At 54.2% G+C, this 11,996-nt stretch overlaps 4 protein-coding genes across 4 annotated transcripts in view; 1 reads left to right on the top strand and 3 right to left on the bottom strand.

The window, feature by feature from the left end:
- Window positions 1-5,812: 5,812 nt before the first annotated feature.
- CHC_T00005156001 (hypothetical protein) lies at window positions 5,813-7,435 on the top strand. The gene has a single exon (XM_005716962.1). It carries the CDS (start codon window positions 5,813-5,815, stop codon window positions 7,433-7,435), a length of 1,623 nt encoding a protein of 540 aa, XP_005717019.1.
- A 105-nt stretch (window positions 7,436-7,540) lies between these two features.
- On the bottom strand, window positions 7,541-7,657 carry CHC_T00005155001 (hypothetical protein). Its single transcript, XM_005716961.1, has one exon. The coding sequence runs from the start codon at window positions 7,655-7,657 to the stop codon at window positions 7,541-7,543; it is 117 nt and encodes a 38-aa protein (XP_005717018.1).
- A 48-nt stretch (window positions 7,658-7,705) lies between these two features.
- CHC_T00005154001 (hypothetical protein) lies at window positions 7,706-9,940 on the bottom strand. The gene has a single exon (XM_005716960.1). It carries the CDS (start codon window positions 9,938-9,940, stop codon window positions 7,706-7,708), a length of 2,235 nt encoding a protein of 744 aa, XP_005717017.1.
- Window positions 9,941-11,380: 1,440 nt separating this feature from the next.
- Window positions 11,381-11,996, bottom strand: part of CHC_T00005153001 (hypothetical protein) — a 1,134-nt gene continuing 518 nt past the window's right edge. Inside the window, exon 1 of the mRNA XM_005716959.1 lies at window positions 11,381-11,996. This exon is cut by the window's right edge and continues 518 nt beyond it. Within this exon, the coding sequence (XP_005717016.1) occupies window positions 11,381-11,996 (616 nt within the window).

The following is an 11,996-nucleotide window of genomic DNA, read 5'->3' as shown; positions in this document are numbered from 1 at the left end:
GTGTGGAAGGCACGACGCCCCGGATGGAAAGGAAAATAGTTTAAGGGACGATCAGGGACGAGAAACGTTGAAGGACTCAGATTCAAAGCGACAGAAGTTAGGGGCTGTATGCGGAGGGAACGGTGGGCTTGATAGAAAGCAGAACATAGCAAGTGACAGTCAGGAACAAGCGGTGTCGCAAGAGAATAGTACTACAGAGGATAATAACTTGCGCCTGCTGTCGGGCGTGAAGAATATTAGCGGTGGTGTCTTCACAATTCATGTGAATAACCACTAACGGTAGTATTGAGCATGGCCTTTAGATCGGAGGGTTGGGAAGGGAGAGCGAAAAGGGAGATCTCCCTTCGCGCTCGAGCGCGAAGGTGAAGGGTAAAGTTGGGTACTGCAAGGAGAATGGTTGAGTAAATTTTGTCGCCCGGATATGTCTGCGCTACAGTGCGATACTTTTTAACAGTGCAGACATCCAGTATGTCTGCACTCCAAACCTGTTAATGTCACCGCTGTCACGGCGCGTATGTCCCCGTCAGCCGGTAGACAAGACGTGCAAGACTACCCCTCCCCAGTTCCTTCCTGGAAACGCGCTTGCGTGACCACTGCCACCTCGCTCCTGCTCAGTCTCTCCCTTCGCTAATGCCTCCATCTATCCCCTTCCTCCGTCCACCCAGACCCCGTTCCTCCTCCCCTGTCTCTCCAAATTCCCTCCTGCCAGCCGTCATGTCGGCCTCCACGCCGCCTGCAGTCGCCGACATCGTCCACTCACTCCTCGCCATCGCGACCTCCGTGTCCAAGCCGGCGGCCGCCACGCTGGTCATAGTTGACCTCTAATCCGACCCGACCGCCCCCTGTCCAAAGATTACGTCACCGTCCGAGACTTGCGACTCGCCCGTCTCAGCCCGGACGACGACGAAATCGAGATCGTCTCTGCCGCCTTCGTCTACCAGTCAGAGCGAGCGCCCATCAGCGTCAACGTCGACCTCGACGTCGCAGAGTGCCACGCTGTCCCCTAACCATTCGCCAACTCCACCTTCCGCGGAGAGCCGTCACACACCCACCAGCCATACACCCTCCCGCACATCCTCCACGCCGCGCCCGTTGACGTCGACTTTGATCCAGTTGACGTCGACACCACCCTCGCCGCGCCACTACTGACGCCTGTCATCTACGTGTAGGCGCAACCGGAGCTCATGGATTTCGGCGACGAACCCAAGGACGTCATTGTGTGCTCTGCGCCGCGCCCCCGCCCACGGCCCTCGACCTCCTGCCACGCCTGCAGCCTTGCGTTCCGCTCGCACACTACGCTGCGCATTTCCCGTTACAAGCTCGACCTATGCGCCCGCTGCGCTCTGCGCGCCGTCGCTGTAATCGACAACCTTCCGCCCATCCAGGACGAAGGCATGATTGCCTCGAGCCTCAACTCGCTTCCCACGTGCATGATGCATTCGTCACCAGCTTATCTTCACTGGGAGAAGTCTCATGCTGTTGGTGTTTACGGGCACATCAGGGGCCTATCGCAGTTGTGGGAGAACAAAAGGCGAGGAAGCCCGCTCGCAGGGCTTGAGCTGACGCACGGTGACCACCGCCCGTGTCCGACGACAGGATGAGGATGCGCAGCGGTAGGAAGAAGGGTGCATGTGTTTTAATGACGACATGCCGAACTAATCGCCATGTAACTAAAGAATTGGGTCTCTACTTTTTTGCCATTGCCTCTATGAGAGCCCTAAACTTCTCTACCTCAGGCTTCTGCTGTTCAATGCGCTCTTCGTGACGCTCTCGCCTTTCCTCTTCCCTTTCCATCTGCCGCTTGAGTCGCTCCTGCGCACGTTCCTCCCTACTGCACTCTGCCATGCGGCGATCAAAGTGAAGGCGTTCTCGCTCTAACGAGATCTTGGCAAGGTCGGCGTCCCTCATATGTTCTCCGAATGCCTCAAGGCCATCGTCAGCCTCATATCCTATTCTATTTTTCTTCCTTTTCTCTTTCGCACTTCCATTCGTGCTACCACCGTACGCTTCGCTCTCTATTTCGTCGAATACTATGGCGCCAGTACCATCATTGCAGCTCCCATCTTCTGTCCCTGAGTCTTTGGTGGACTTCCGCTTCCGGGCAGACGCCGTCAGGGCACGGCCCATGCGTTATTTGTCTTCTTCCTTCTTTTTTCAACCAACTTCATGGATTTTTTTCGCGAATCCCAGTCATCCCGAGCCTCTCTCCAGTTCATGAGGAGGTCAGCCAACTCCCCGATCTCCCCTCCACCGACTCCGGACAATCTCTGATTGTCTGAGTCATTTTTATCATACTGATCCTGAAGCCTCTTGCACTGGTCCTGAACTGTCTTCCAACCGATACTATCCATGCCTTGGAAATGTAAAGGGGGGGGCACGCAAAGATGGGACAAAAACTGCCAATTAGCATCATAACTCTGCTTCGCAAACACTCTAGGAACTCATTTCACTATCAATCAACCTGTCACGCCGGTACCAATGAGACCTCTGCGCGTGGCGAGAATCCTGTAAACAGTACCGGCACAAGGGGACTAAACGTGCATTGGAACTGTTATGGACAAATGGAGAAGAAATTCTCAGAAAGATCGGACAACCCCAAAAATTAGCCCAATAATTTGCCTTTATTTCAACTAAACCGACTTTGCCACGTCATTTCGGTTCATCCCAATATTCTGCGAAATGAGCTCGAAGTGGCAACACTTTCAAAGTGCGAAGCTTTGCCACCAATCGACGCTCTCCTAAGGACCGTGTTCTCACCTGATGCCCACCTCGTAACACTTTTCCACGACGTTGCGCTTTGCGTGATCGGTTTGTGGCAGGCTGGGATTTTTTATGACTCGTGTGAGCTCTGTTTCTAGCTTTTTGATTTCTTTTGAACGCCGCCTGCGCGCATTGCCTCTCTCCTTTCTACGAACCAAATGGAGGGCTTGCGGTGCAGTCACGACACAACTATTCGTGGTATCCACAAACCCGGACGCGGTCATTACTGCATCGGAGCCTAATATTTTTCCTTAGTTTCAGCCATCTTTTTTTAAAGGCAGCATCTAATTCCTTCACCGTCAGGATGGGGGCACCGACCATTGCGGATGCTGGACAAGGGTTGCCAAGGATACGACATGGGTCCAACGGCCACAGTCCAGATCGTAAAAAGCTAGCACAGATGTTGTCTCGAGTAACCGACATATCATATGCATACCACAGCACACTGCAAAAATCGTAGACATCAAAAAGTTTGTCTGCAGCATGCAACATGCAGTTCTGTAAACCAATGTCAATGTAGTGTTTGAAGGATGAGAACAAAACTGAGTCACACGGCTGGGTCTTGCCGGACGTGTGGCAAGGAAGGACGTCTACAACAACGTTATGAAGACTAAATAATTCAAGAACTTCCAGTGACAGATGCGATTTGTATCCATCGTAAACGAGAAGGACGCTTCTGTTGTTCTCCGTTAGATCAGAAACGTAGAGGACGAACTTTTGAGCCCAACCGATAAAATTACGGCGATCCACGCCTCCATTTTCCTCTCTCATCGCTAGCACAGAGTGTCTTAGAAGAACCGACAGCGGTGTCTCGGCCACTTCTGTCCCATTACGTATAGCAATCCTGTAAGGAACTCGAGTCCCTTTCATTACAAACAATGGCGGACCGTGTTCTCCCGCAGCCGAAATAACAGGCATCATTGTAATTCTCGCCATGCTCGCAATATCAAGACGCCGCATGTCCCTTGCCACGCGGCGGGGCATCAACCTTCGTGCCCGAGATTTTGCACCTGCATCGCGGTTTGGAGTACAACCACATTCGTCGAGGTTAAACAATCGGGAAGCGTCAATTTGATACTCACTGATGAGCTTTTTTAGAGTAGCAAAATGATTTGTAATGGACTCAGAATTGACTTGGCGAAAGCGGACAGCTTCCTGAGTAACCGGTCGAGCAAAGACTAGTTCTTTGGAGTGTCGTTGACGAAAACGGTACAAAAAAGCGTTGCTCGGTGCTTTGAAATTCCATTCAGCTGGCAGAAGCTGGCGCCGTGCGGCAGGCATTCGTGAAATGAGGATTTGAATGGCTTCACGAAGGTGTTCTTGAGTCATGGGCAGCCCCTTATTAGCGTTTTCTATTAAAAAACTGACTACAATTCGCTCCTCGGCTGCTGTGAAGGCTGCTTTTTTTCTGTGCTTCTGCACAGCGGTGTGCATTCTTCGCTGCAGTGTTGCCCGTGGTATGCCAAACTTGGTCTCAGCGGCCCGGTACGTGTTTTTGTCGCGCAAATATTGAAGTGCCTCATTGATTGAGGCAGGTGCTAAAACGCGTTTTCGCGATGCCGGCATAATAGGGTTGACTGGGTTGGTGCAACGTTCAATTGTTCAGCAGTCTTGAGAGGGTACGGAGGGACTTTGTGGACACTTTGAAGGCAGTTGTGCTCATATGATGTCAATAAGAGGATGGGTCGGGGGGTTGTTTTGGGCGGGAAAGTCAATGGAAAGATTAGTTTTTGAATCGAGCCACACAGTTTCGAGCAACGGTGACTTTTCTCCGACGTTTGGTATCACCAGAGATGCTCCAGCAATGCAAAACGCAATTTGTGGGCTTTTTGCGACAATTTATGTTGTCTCATGATTAGGTGATTGTCTCATCTTTGCGTGCTCCCCTTTACGTTTTCACATACTCTTTTGTCTACAGTGGAAAACCTTTTCTTCGTTTCCCTATATTCCGCCAAATGAGCTCGCATGGCAGCGACCTGACGCACGATAGCGAGATCTTGTTGTGCCGTGAAGGGTGAATTCCTTCCACTTTTAGTGCGGGCTGGGTCTCGTGTTTCAGAAAGAAGCACCTCTGACATCTTTGTGTGCTTCTGTGGGCTTGTTGGCAGCTGCGAAACATCTTCGTAGCCTTGTATCATGCATGCATCCGAAAAAACTCCCGCCAATTGTACGACACCTGTCCCTATCATTTCTCACAACCATGCTGAAATTCTCTTCACTAAAAACTCACATTTCGGCAATTTTTGTCACGACTTGATTGCAGAATTCTGTATATGCAATTTTAGTGTAAGGGTTTTTGCAGAATTGTTTGCAGAAATCTGCAGAATCAGGTTTGCGTAAGCTCACTATTTTCTTTGGCGATCTTCGATCGCGGATCCAAAGCCAACATTGGCCCTCACAACTGTACAGTAAAATGCCATTACAGAACGATTCGCTTTACACAACGAGGTCACCGGATCCCAACCGCAAGTTCTCGCAGAGCTGCCGAAGAGAAACACACTCCTTGCTGCTCACGCCTGCCCCCCACCCGCACTTTGTCCATCTTCACCGCCCTGCAGGGGCACCAACCTACGCTCTTCCCTTAACCAACACCACAGAAATGAGTGTCTCCACCGCCCGTCTCATTCCGGCTTTCGCCACCTCTGGCACGTGGGCCCTCCGGCGCTCGCGCCATGCCATCAGTATCTGCCACCGCTACTCTCACGTGGCTCTCCCGCGCCCATCTCTGCGCGGCGCCTATTTCTCGCGCAGCCGCGCGCGGCGCTTGGCCATCCGCTGTGCCTCAGACCCTTCCGCCTCATCCCCCACTTCCGCGCGTCTCTCGGCGCTGCGCGCCGAGCTGTCCCGGCGCGACGTGTCGGCCTTCATCGTGCCGTCGGCCGACGCGCACAACTCGGAGTACGCCCCGGCCAGCTTTGCGCGCCGCGCCTTCATCTCGTCCTTCAGCGGCTCGGCTGGCACAGCCGTGGTGACCGCCGACGGAGCTTTTCTCTGGACGGACGGCCGCTACTTCCTGCAGGCCGAGCAGCAGCTGGACGAGAACTGGACCCTCATGAGGGCCGGGCTGCCCGACACGCCGACGATACCGGACTTCCTGGCGAAGACGCTGCCGAAGGGCAGCGCGGTCGGGATAGACCCGTTTGTGCACTCTATCGACTCGGCGAAGGCGCTGAGGAAGGCCCTGGAGGAGGTGGGGTGCTCGCTCGTGGGGCTGGAGGTGCCCAATCCTGTCGATGTCGTGTGGGGGGAGGAGAGGCCCGCACAGCCGAACGGGGCGGTTTGGCTGCATGGTGTACGCTTCGCTGGGGAGACGGCACAGGAGAAGATTGGTAAATTGAGAGAGCAGATGAAGGAGAAGGGGTGCGACCATGTTTTGTTTTCGATGCTGGACGAGGTCTGCTGGCTGTTTAATATCAGAGGCGACGATATTCCGCACTGCCCTGTCGTCATGTCGTATGCGCTTGTCAGCAAGGAGGAGGCTCGCTTGTATGTTGATAAGGAGAAGTTGGGAGAATTCGTGGAGGAGGCCTTAGTGAAAGAAGGTGTAACAGTGTTGCCGTATGAGCAAGTCTTGGGTGATGTTGGAGGTATTGCGGCTAGAGAGAGTGAGAAGATTTGGCTTGACCCGTCTTCCACCTCTCAAGCCTTAAGCGACGCGGCTGCGGAGGCTGGCGTCAGGGAAACTACACCAGTCCAGATGGCAAAGGCATGCAAGAACGAGGCGGAGCTTCGTGGAATGCGAGAGGCTCATCTGAAGGACGGCGTGGCGTTATCCTCGTTTTTGTGTTGGGTAGAGAATTACGTGAGCAGCGGCGAGAACACGATATCAGAGGTAGATGCAGCTGCAAAGCTCAGAGAATTCAGAGCGGCCCAGGAAGGGTTTTTGGCAACTTCGTTTGGAACTATTGCTGGTTCCGGCCCGAACGGAGCGATTATTCATTATTCACCCACGCCAGGGGAATGCGGCTACATTAGCAATAAGGATGTCTTGTTGTTGGACTCAGGTGGACAGTACGAGGACGGTACCACGGACGTGACCAGAACCATGCACCTTGGAGGCTCAGCTACGGAACACGAGAAGGAGTGCTACACTCGAGTGTTACAGGGACACATTGCCATTGATAATGCCGTTTTCCCCGAGGACACAACAGGACTAATGCTCGATTCACTCGCTCGGATGCCTTTGTGGAGCATTGGCCTGGATTACAGACACGGCACCGGCCACGGCGTAGGAGCTTGTTTAAACGTTCACGAAGGACCCCAGAGCATCTCTCCACGTCTCGGTTCAAACCGGGCTGGTCTTAAGGCGGGAATGATTTTATCAAACGAGCCTGGATATTATGAAGATGGCAATTTTGGCGTTCGGATAGAGAATCTTCTAATTGTTGTCAAGAAGAACACGGCACATGAGTTTGGTGGAAAGGATTTTCTGGGATTCGAGCGGCTGACACATGCACCTATGGACACTAGAATGATCATGACAAACCTTCTCTCGGACTCAGAAGTACGGTGGGTCAACACGTACCACGAGGATGTATGGCAAAAGTTGTCGCCACGAATGGAAGATGGGCAGTACAAAGAATGGCTATGGGAAAAGACGCGACCCCTTCCTGAATGGAGTTCATCCAACCCGGCAACCTCACGACAAAGCTCAGTGACTCGAGCAGGGGTATGAGTGGGCCTATTTTGTAATATTCGGCATAATCTGATTTCGGGAGTGCTCGACAGCATATTGTTCTGACCGTTGACTTGAAATGTGGAATGCTCTCGTTCAAAAGCTTCATGGTGATGAGCCTTGCACACCAGGCTGAGTGATGCCAGCAGCATGAGATCGTCCAGACGAAGACCAGTTAACTGCGGAGAGGATGCAGATTGCTGAGTTAATGTTTTTTACCATGAAATTGTTGCTATCCCTAACGATGAGGTGAAACTTGCTAAAAGATCGCTACATCCAGACGACATTGCATAGCAAAGATGGTCGCAGAGACGTTCCAGGCGCTGTTATGTGGCTACCATCCTTGAAATTTAACGGCAAGGAACGAAGACCACGCCGAAGTAGAGACACAGGAACCGAGTGATATCCAACGGTCTCGTCCCCTGAGGTTCGATCCTTGTCGTAAACCTTGAAATTCAGCACTGCCAGCTCGCGATCTCGAACTGGCATGGTCACACTTTCATGCCACAGAGGAGAAAAGCCGTTGGATTTGACCACTTTTGTCTCATGTTGAAAGGCAGAGCATTCATCGTCGTTCTCAAATACAGTGTCGTACAGCTTCAGGGTGCAGTATGAGTCGTTAACGTCGTTACGCACACCCTTTTCAGGGTTTGGTAGTAGGAATGCTGAGAGAATCTGAATGGAGAGGGTCGCAGACCTCTCAACAGCAGGCATCGTGGACGGCAATACATACCCCCGACCGCCATTCGTCAAGAACCGAGCGTGATTGACCACGAGCGCGGTATCACCGGCCTGCCAGTTCAAAGCTATGATCTGACAGTGAAGATACTGAGCTTGAATGGGAAAGTAGTTTGACGAGTCTATCCGGGAACCTTTTGGATAGACTCTGGTAAGTCCGTGGGAATTGTACTCGCGAATGGCGTCAACGGCTTTGCTAGCGTATACATCTGTTACCTTCTTCTCATTGATGGACACGCAAGATGCTGCCATATACCTCTCCTTTCCTGAAGTGCCGGCTTTCCACAACGCCATAAGCTTCTTCCTGCTTCCCCCAGCTAGAGCGACAAGCGCTGCAAACTCTGGAGCGATGTCGTGCATCTTTTCTGATTTTGCGGTGGTGGGGGTAGACTCTGGTTGTGGTGGGGAATCATCTGCAGATGCCTGCGGGTTGTCTGTGGAATCATCAGAGTCATCGTCTTCAAAGTCGCCTGCGCTTTCCTTCGAGTTGGTATTTTCGTCTTGGAACTGCGGTCGCAAAACTGACATACCAGTCTTCGCCTTGATCAAAATTTTATTCTTGAGACTTTCCGGACTGGGAAGTTGTTCATCTGTCCTATGCTCCGCACCCGGTGCATACAAGGAGTCGCCGAATATACTTGTTATGAGACTTGCTGCAGTTAGCTGCTGGGGCAGTCCGAGATGATTCTCAATAGACACAATGACTGGGTATGGATTTCCATGGGAAAATGAATGGTCTCTAATCGCCTTCAAGACGTTCTCAAGGGTTTCCTTGGAGGTCATTGTATGTCCGTGCTTGACGATGGGGATGCCGTCGTCGCCATCCCAGGCATCGATTTCGACGCAGCGACAGCCTCGCTCGAGCACAATGCGGTACATAGCGGCAGAACTACTGCTTTTCAACTGGTCGCCCGTCAAATAGGTGTTGTGAGACGAGGAGATCAAGTAGCGATTGAGAGGTTGAGTCATGTCATGCAATTGCTCAGCGCGATGAGGATCAGCGATGCAATTATCCGGATGATGCAAAAAGTAAAGCAAGAGCTCCGGGGAGCAAGTGTTCGTGTCGTGGGTGTTAAGGAGTTGTACGGCTTGTTCCTCGCTTTTGGCAAGGATTTCAGCCAGGCGTTGGGGCGTGATGGGGGCGTCAAGGTCGATGTTGAGTATCTTGAAGAGGGGATGAAGCAAGTCCTCTACCGCTAGGCGGAGGATCACGGGTAGGAATTGATCAAAAGTGACCGTGTGTCCAACATCGTCGTTATGAATTTGGCGGTACAGTTTGCGAAGGCGACCGTCTGTAGTCTTGCAATTGAGAGTCTTAGCAACAGCCAGGACCTCCCTCGGCTTGAGCATATGCACATGTCCCCACGCCGCAAGCACAGCATTTGCATACGGGAGCTGATTCCGCACGCGCATGCGCTCCAGGCTAGTCTTCTCCACAAGGTGCAGCCACTCTCGCAGCTGGGCGTCATCCGCGGCGGCGAAGACCAGGTGATGCCTCTTGGCGTCGCGATCGTGGGTTGCGGTTGCGAGCACGGCCGTGACGACGAAGACGTACGGGCGGGCGTGCTTGACTTGCTCTGCGTACGTGCCGAGGCGCACGCCGCCCGGCACGACCAGCATGCCTGGAGTCGGCAGGTGGGCGTCCTTCAGGTGCAGGTCGCGCGCGTAGTGTACGTGGGCGTCCGCAGAGAGCCACACGCGCTTCAGCTTCCACCGCGGCCCCTTCGGCGTGACCAGCCAGGCGCGCCCGCCGCTGAGCTTGCCCATTGAGGTCGAGAGGAGGATCTGGGACGGCGCCATCGCGGAGTTGGGGCTAGGGAACTGGGAGCGGAAGGCCGGGGGATGGGGGAGGGGGTTGATGAGGGGTGGATGAGGACTGCTGGAGGGACGCGGATGTACTGTAATCGTATGGTAAATGGGTGGAAGGATTGCGGGGTTACGTACGGTAGAAGTCTGGTGTGGTGACGCGGTGTGGGCAGATAGATTCCTGGCCAACTCGATCCCGGCGCAGCGCAGGTTACTTGACGAGGGCGCAGGGGCGATGTGCGATGACCAAGGGCGAGCTATTAATCACGTGCATCGCGGCTGCTCATTGGCGCGTGACACCTGTGCAAGGGAGCGGATCCGCGAATTGCATCATATAAATTACTGTCCTGCCTTATTCATTATTACTTCGCCGTTCCCGCGTTGTAAGCACCCCGCACATGGCGCATTATTGCGCCTGTCTCGAGGCCGCTCCTGTTGTCGCCCCTGCGAGCGCGCGCGACTGCGGCTGGAGGCGCCGACTGTCGTCGAAAGGGGCCTTGTGCTTCGCGTGCGCTGCTCTCTGTACGATCAGAGAGCGGGATTGGCGCGCGGAAAAAGGGGGGGGGGGAAAGGAGAAAGGATAGTATGAGAAGGGAAGTAGAGGGGGGGTGAGTGATCCGGCGTTGCGCCTTCAGGGGTGAGAACGGGCTCCGGCTTGTGCCTTCGCAGACTAGAGTAGCGTAGAGTTGCTTGCTCGAGTTGTTTATTGTTCTACCATCGGGCGTGGGAAGCGCGGACGTGCGCGTAGTACATATAGGTCCATGTAAGCTTGCCGTCTGCGGGGACGGTAAGCTTACAGCCCATGTTCTGTAAGCACGCGGGATATCAATATCCAAACTGTGCATCCACAGTTTGGATGGTGTTATCATATCAAATACGCCGTACAGTATATATGCGCGTGCGCGACACCGACGTTGAAACCGTTTTTGAATCCACGCATCGGCCATGGCGCATCGTATGAGAGAATTGCATGTTTGCAAAAGGCGAATTTTGAAGCCAAAAGTGTGAAATTTCGTGAGGAATTCCATGAACGAAATAAAGAGTTAAACTGGGGGAGAAGAAGGAGAAGGAGAAGGAGAAGGAGAGATGGACTACACCCGGACCCCCCCCCCCCCCCCCCCTGTAAACTCAAATTCTAGCTTCCCACACAGATATCAACTCGGTCGAAGGGTTGACGAACGAACATTAAATTCTCCTTATTTTTCCTACCTCCCTGGTGCCAGATGTTTGTTTTCCTGCTGGAAGGTCCGTTTCAGTAATTACATTACACCTTATCATATTCCCCCGAAGTGAGAGGAAGGCTGCACCTAAGGAAACAAGGCCCTTCTTCACTACCCCGCACCCCGCACCCCGCACCCCCTCGCCAATCTACCGTACGCATTTCCGTCCGCGACCCATTCCCTACCCGCGTCCTCCAACCCCCCTCCACACACCATGTCCCCCGCGCCCGCCCCGCTGTCCGAGTGGATAGAGGTCTTCCACAGCAAGCCGTCGATGGCGCACTGCTACCTGCTCGAGAAGCTGCCGTCCGGCGCCTTCACGACACCATCCGCCGCCAACGAGCTCGTAGACGCCTCGCACATCCGGCCGGGCTTCCGCGTGTTCCGCCTGCCCGCGCGGCGCATCACCTTCGCGCTCACCAACGGGACGTCGCGCAACTGGGAGGACAACCACGGGGCCAACTACACGATCGACGCGGTGGCCGGGCGCTACGTGATCGAGCACGGCATCCGGCGCGTGGGCGACGCGGACGGCGCCGAGTGCGTGCAGGCGGCGCTGCGCACGGCCGACAACCACGTGCAGATCCGCTTCCGCGCCGACCTCTGGGGCGCGTGCTTCTGCGCGTACCAGGCCGCCGGCGAGGCGTGGACGCCCGCGCCCGGCGCGCAGATGCGGCGCCTCGACGACGCGCACGGCGCGCACGGCGCGCACGGCGCCAAGCACTTCGAGATCGTCGTGCGCGCGCGCGCCCTGCAGTGCGCGTTTAACGACGGCGCGCAGATCTGGGACTCCAACC

Source organism: Chondrus crispus, genomic scaffold (assembly GCF_000350225.1).
Source record: "Chondrus crispus Stackhouse genomic scaffold, scaffold_27, whole genome shotgun sequence".
Taxonomy (NCBI): Eukaryota; Rhodophyta; class Florideophyceae; order Gigartinales; family Gigartinaceae; genus Chondrus; species Chondrus crispus.
This window is presented reverse-complemented; position numbering and strand designations above follow the sequence as displayed.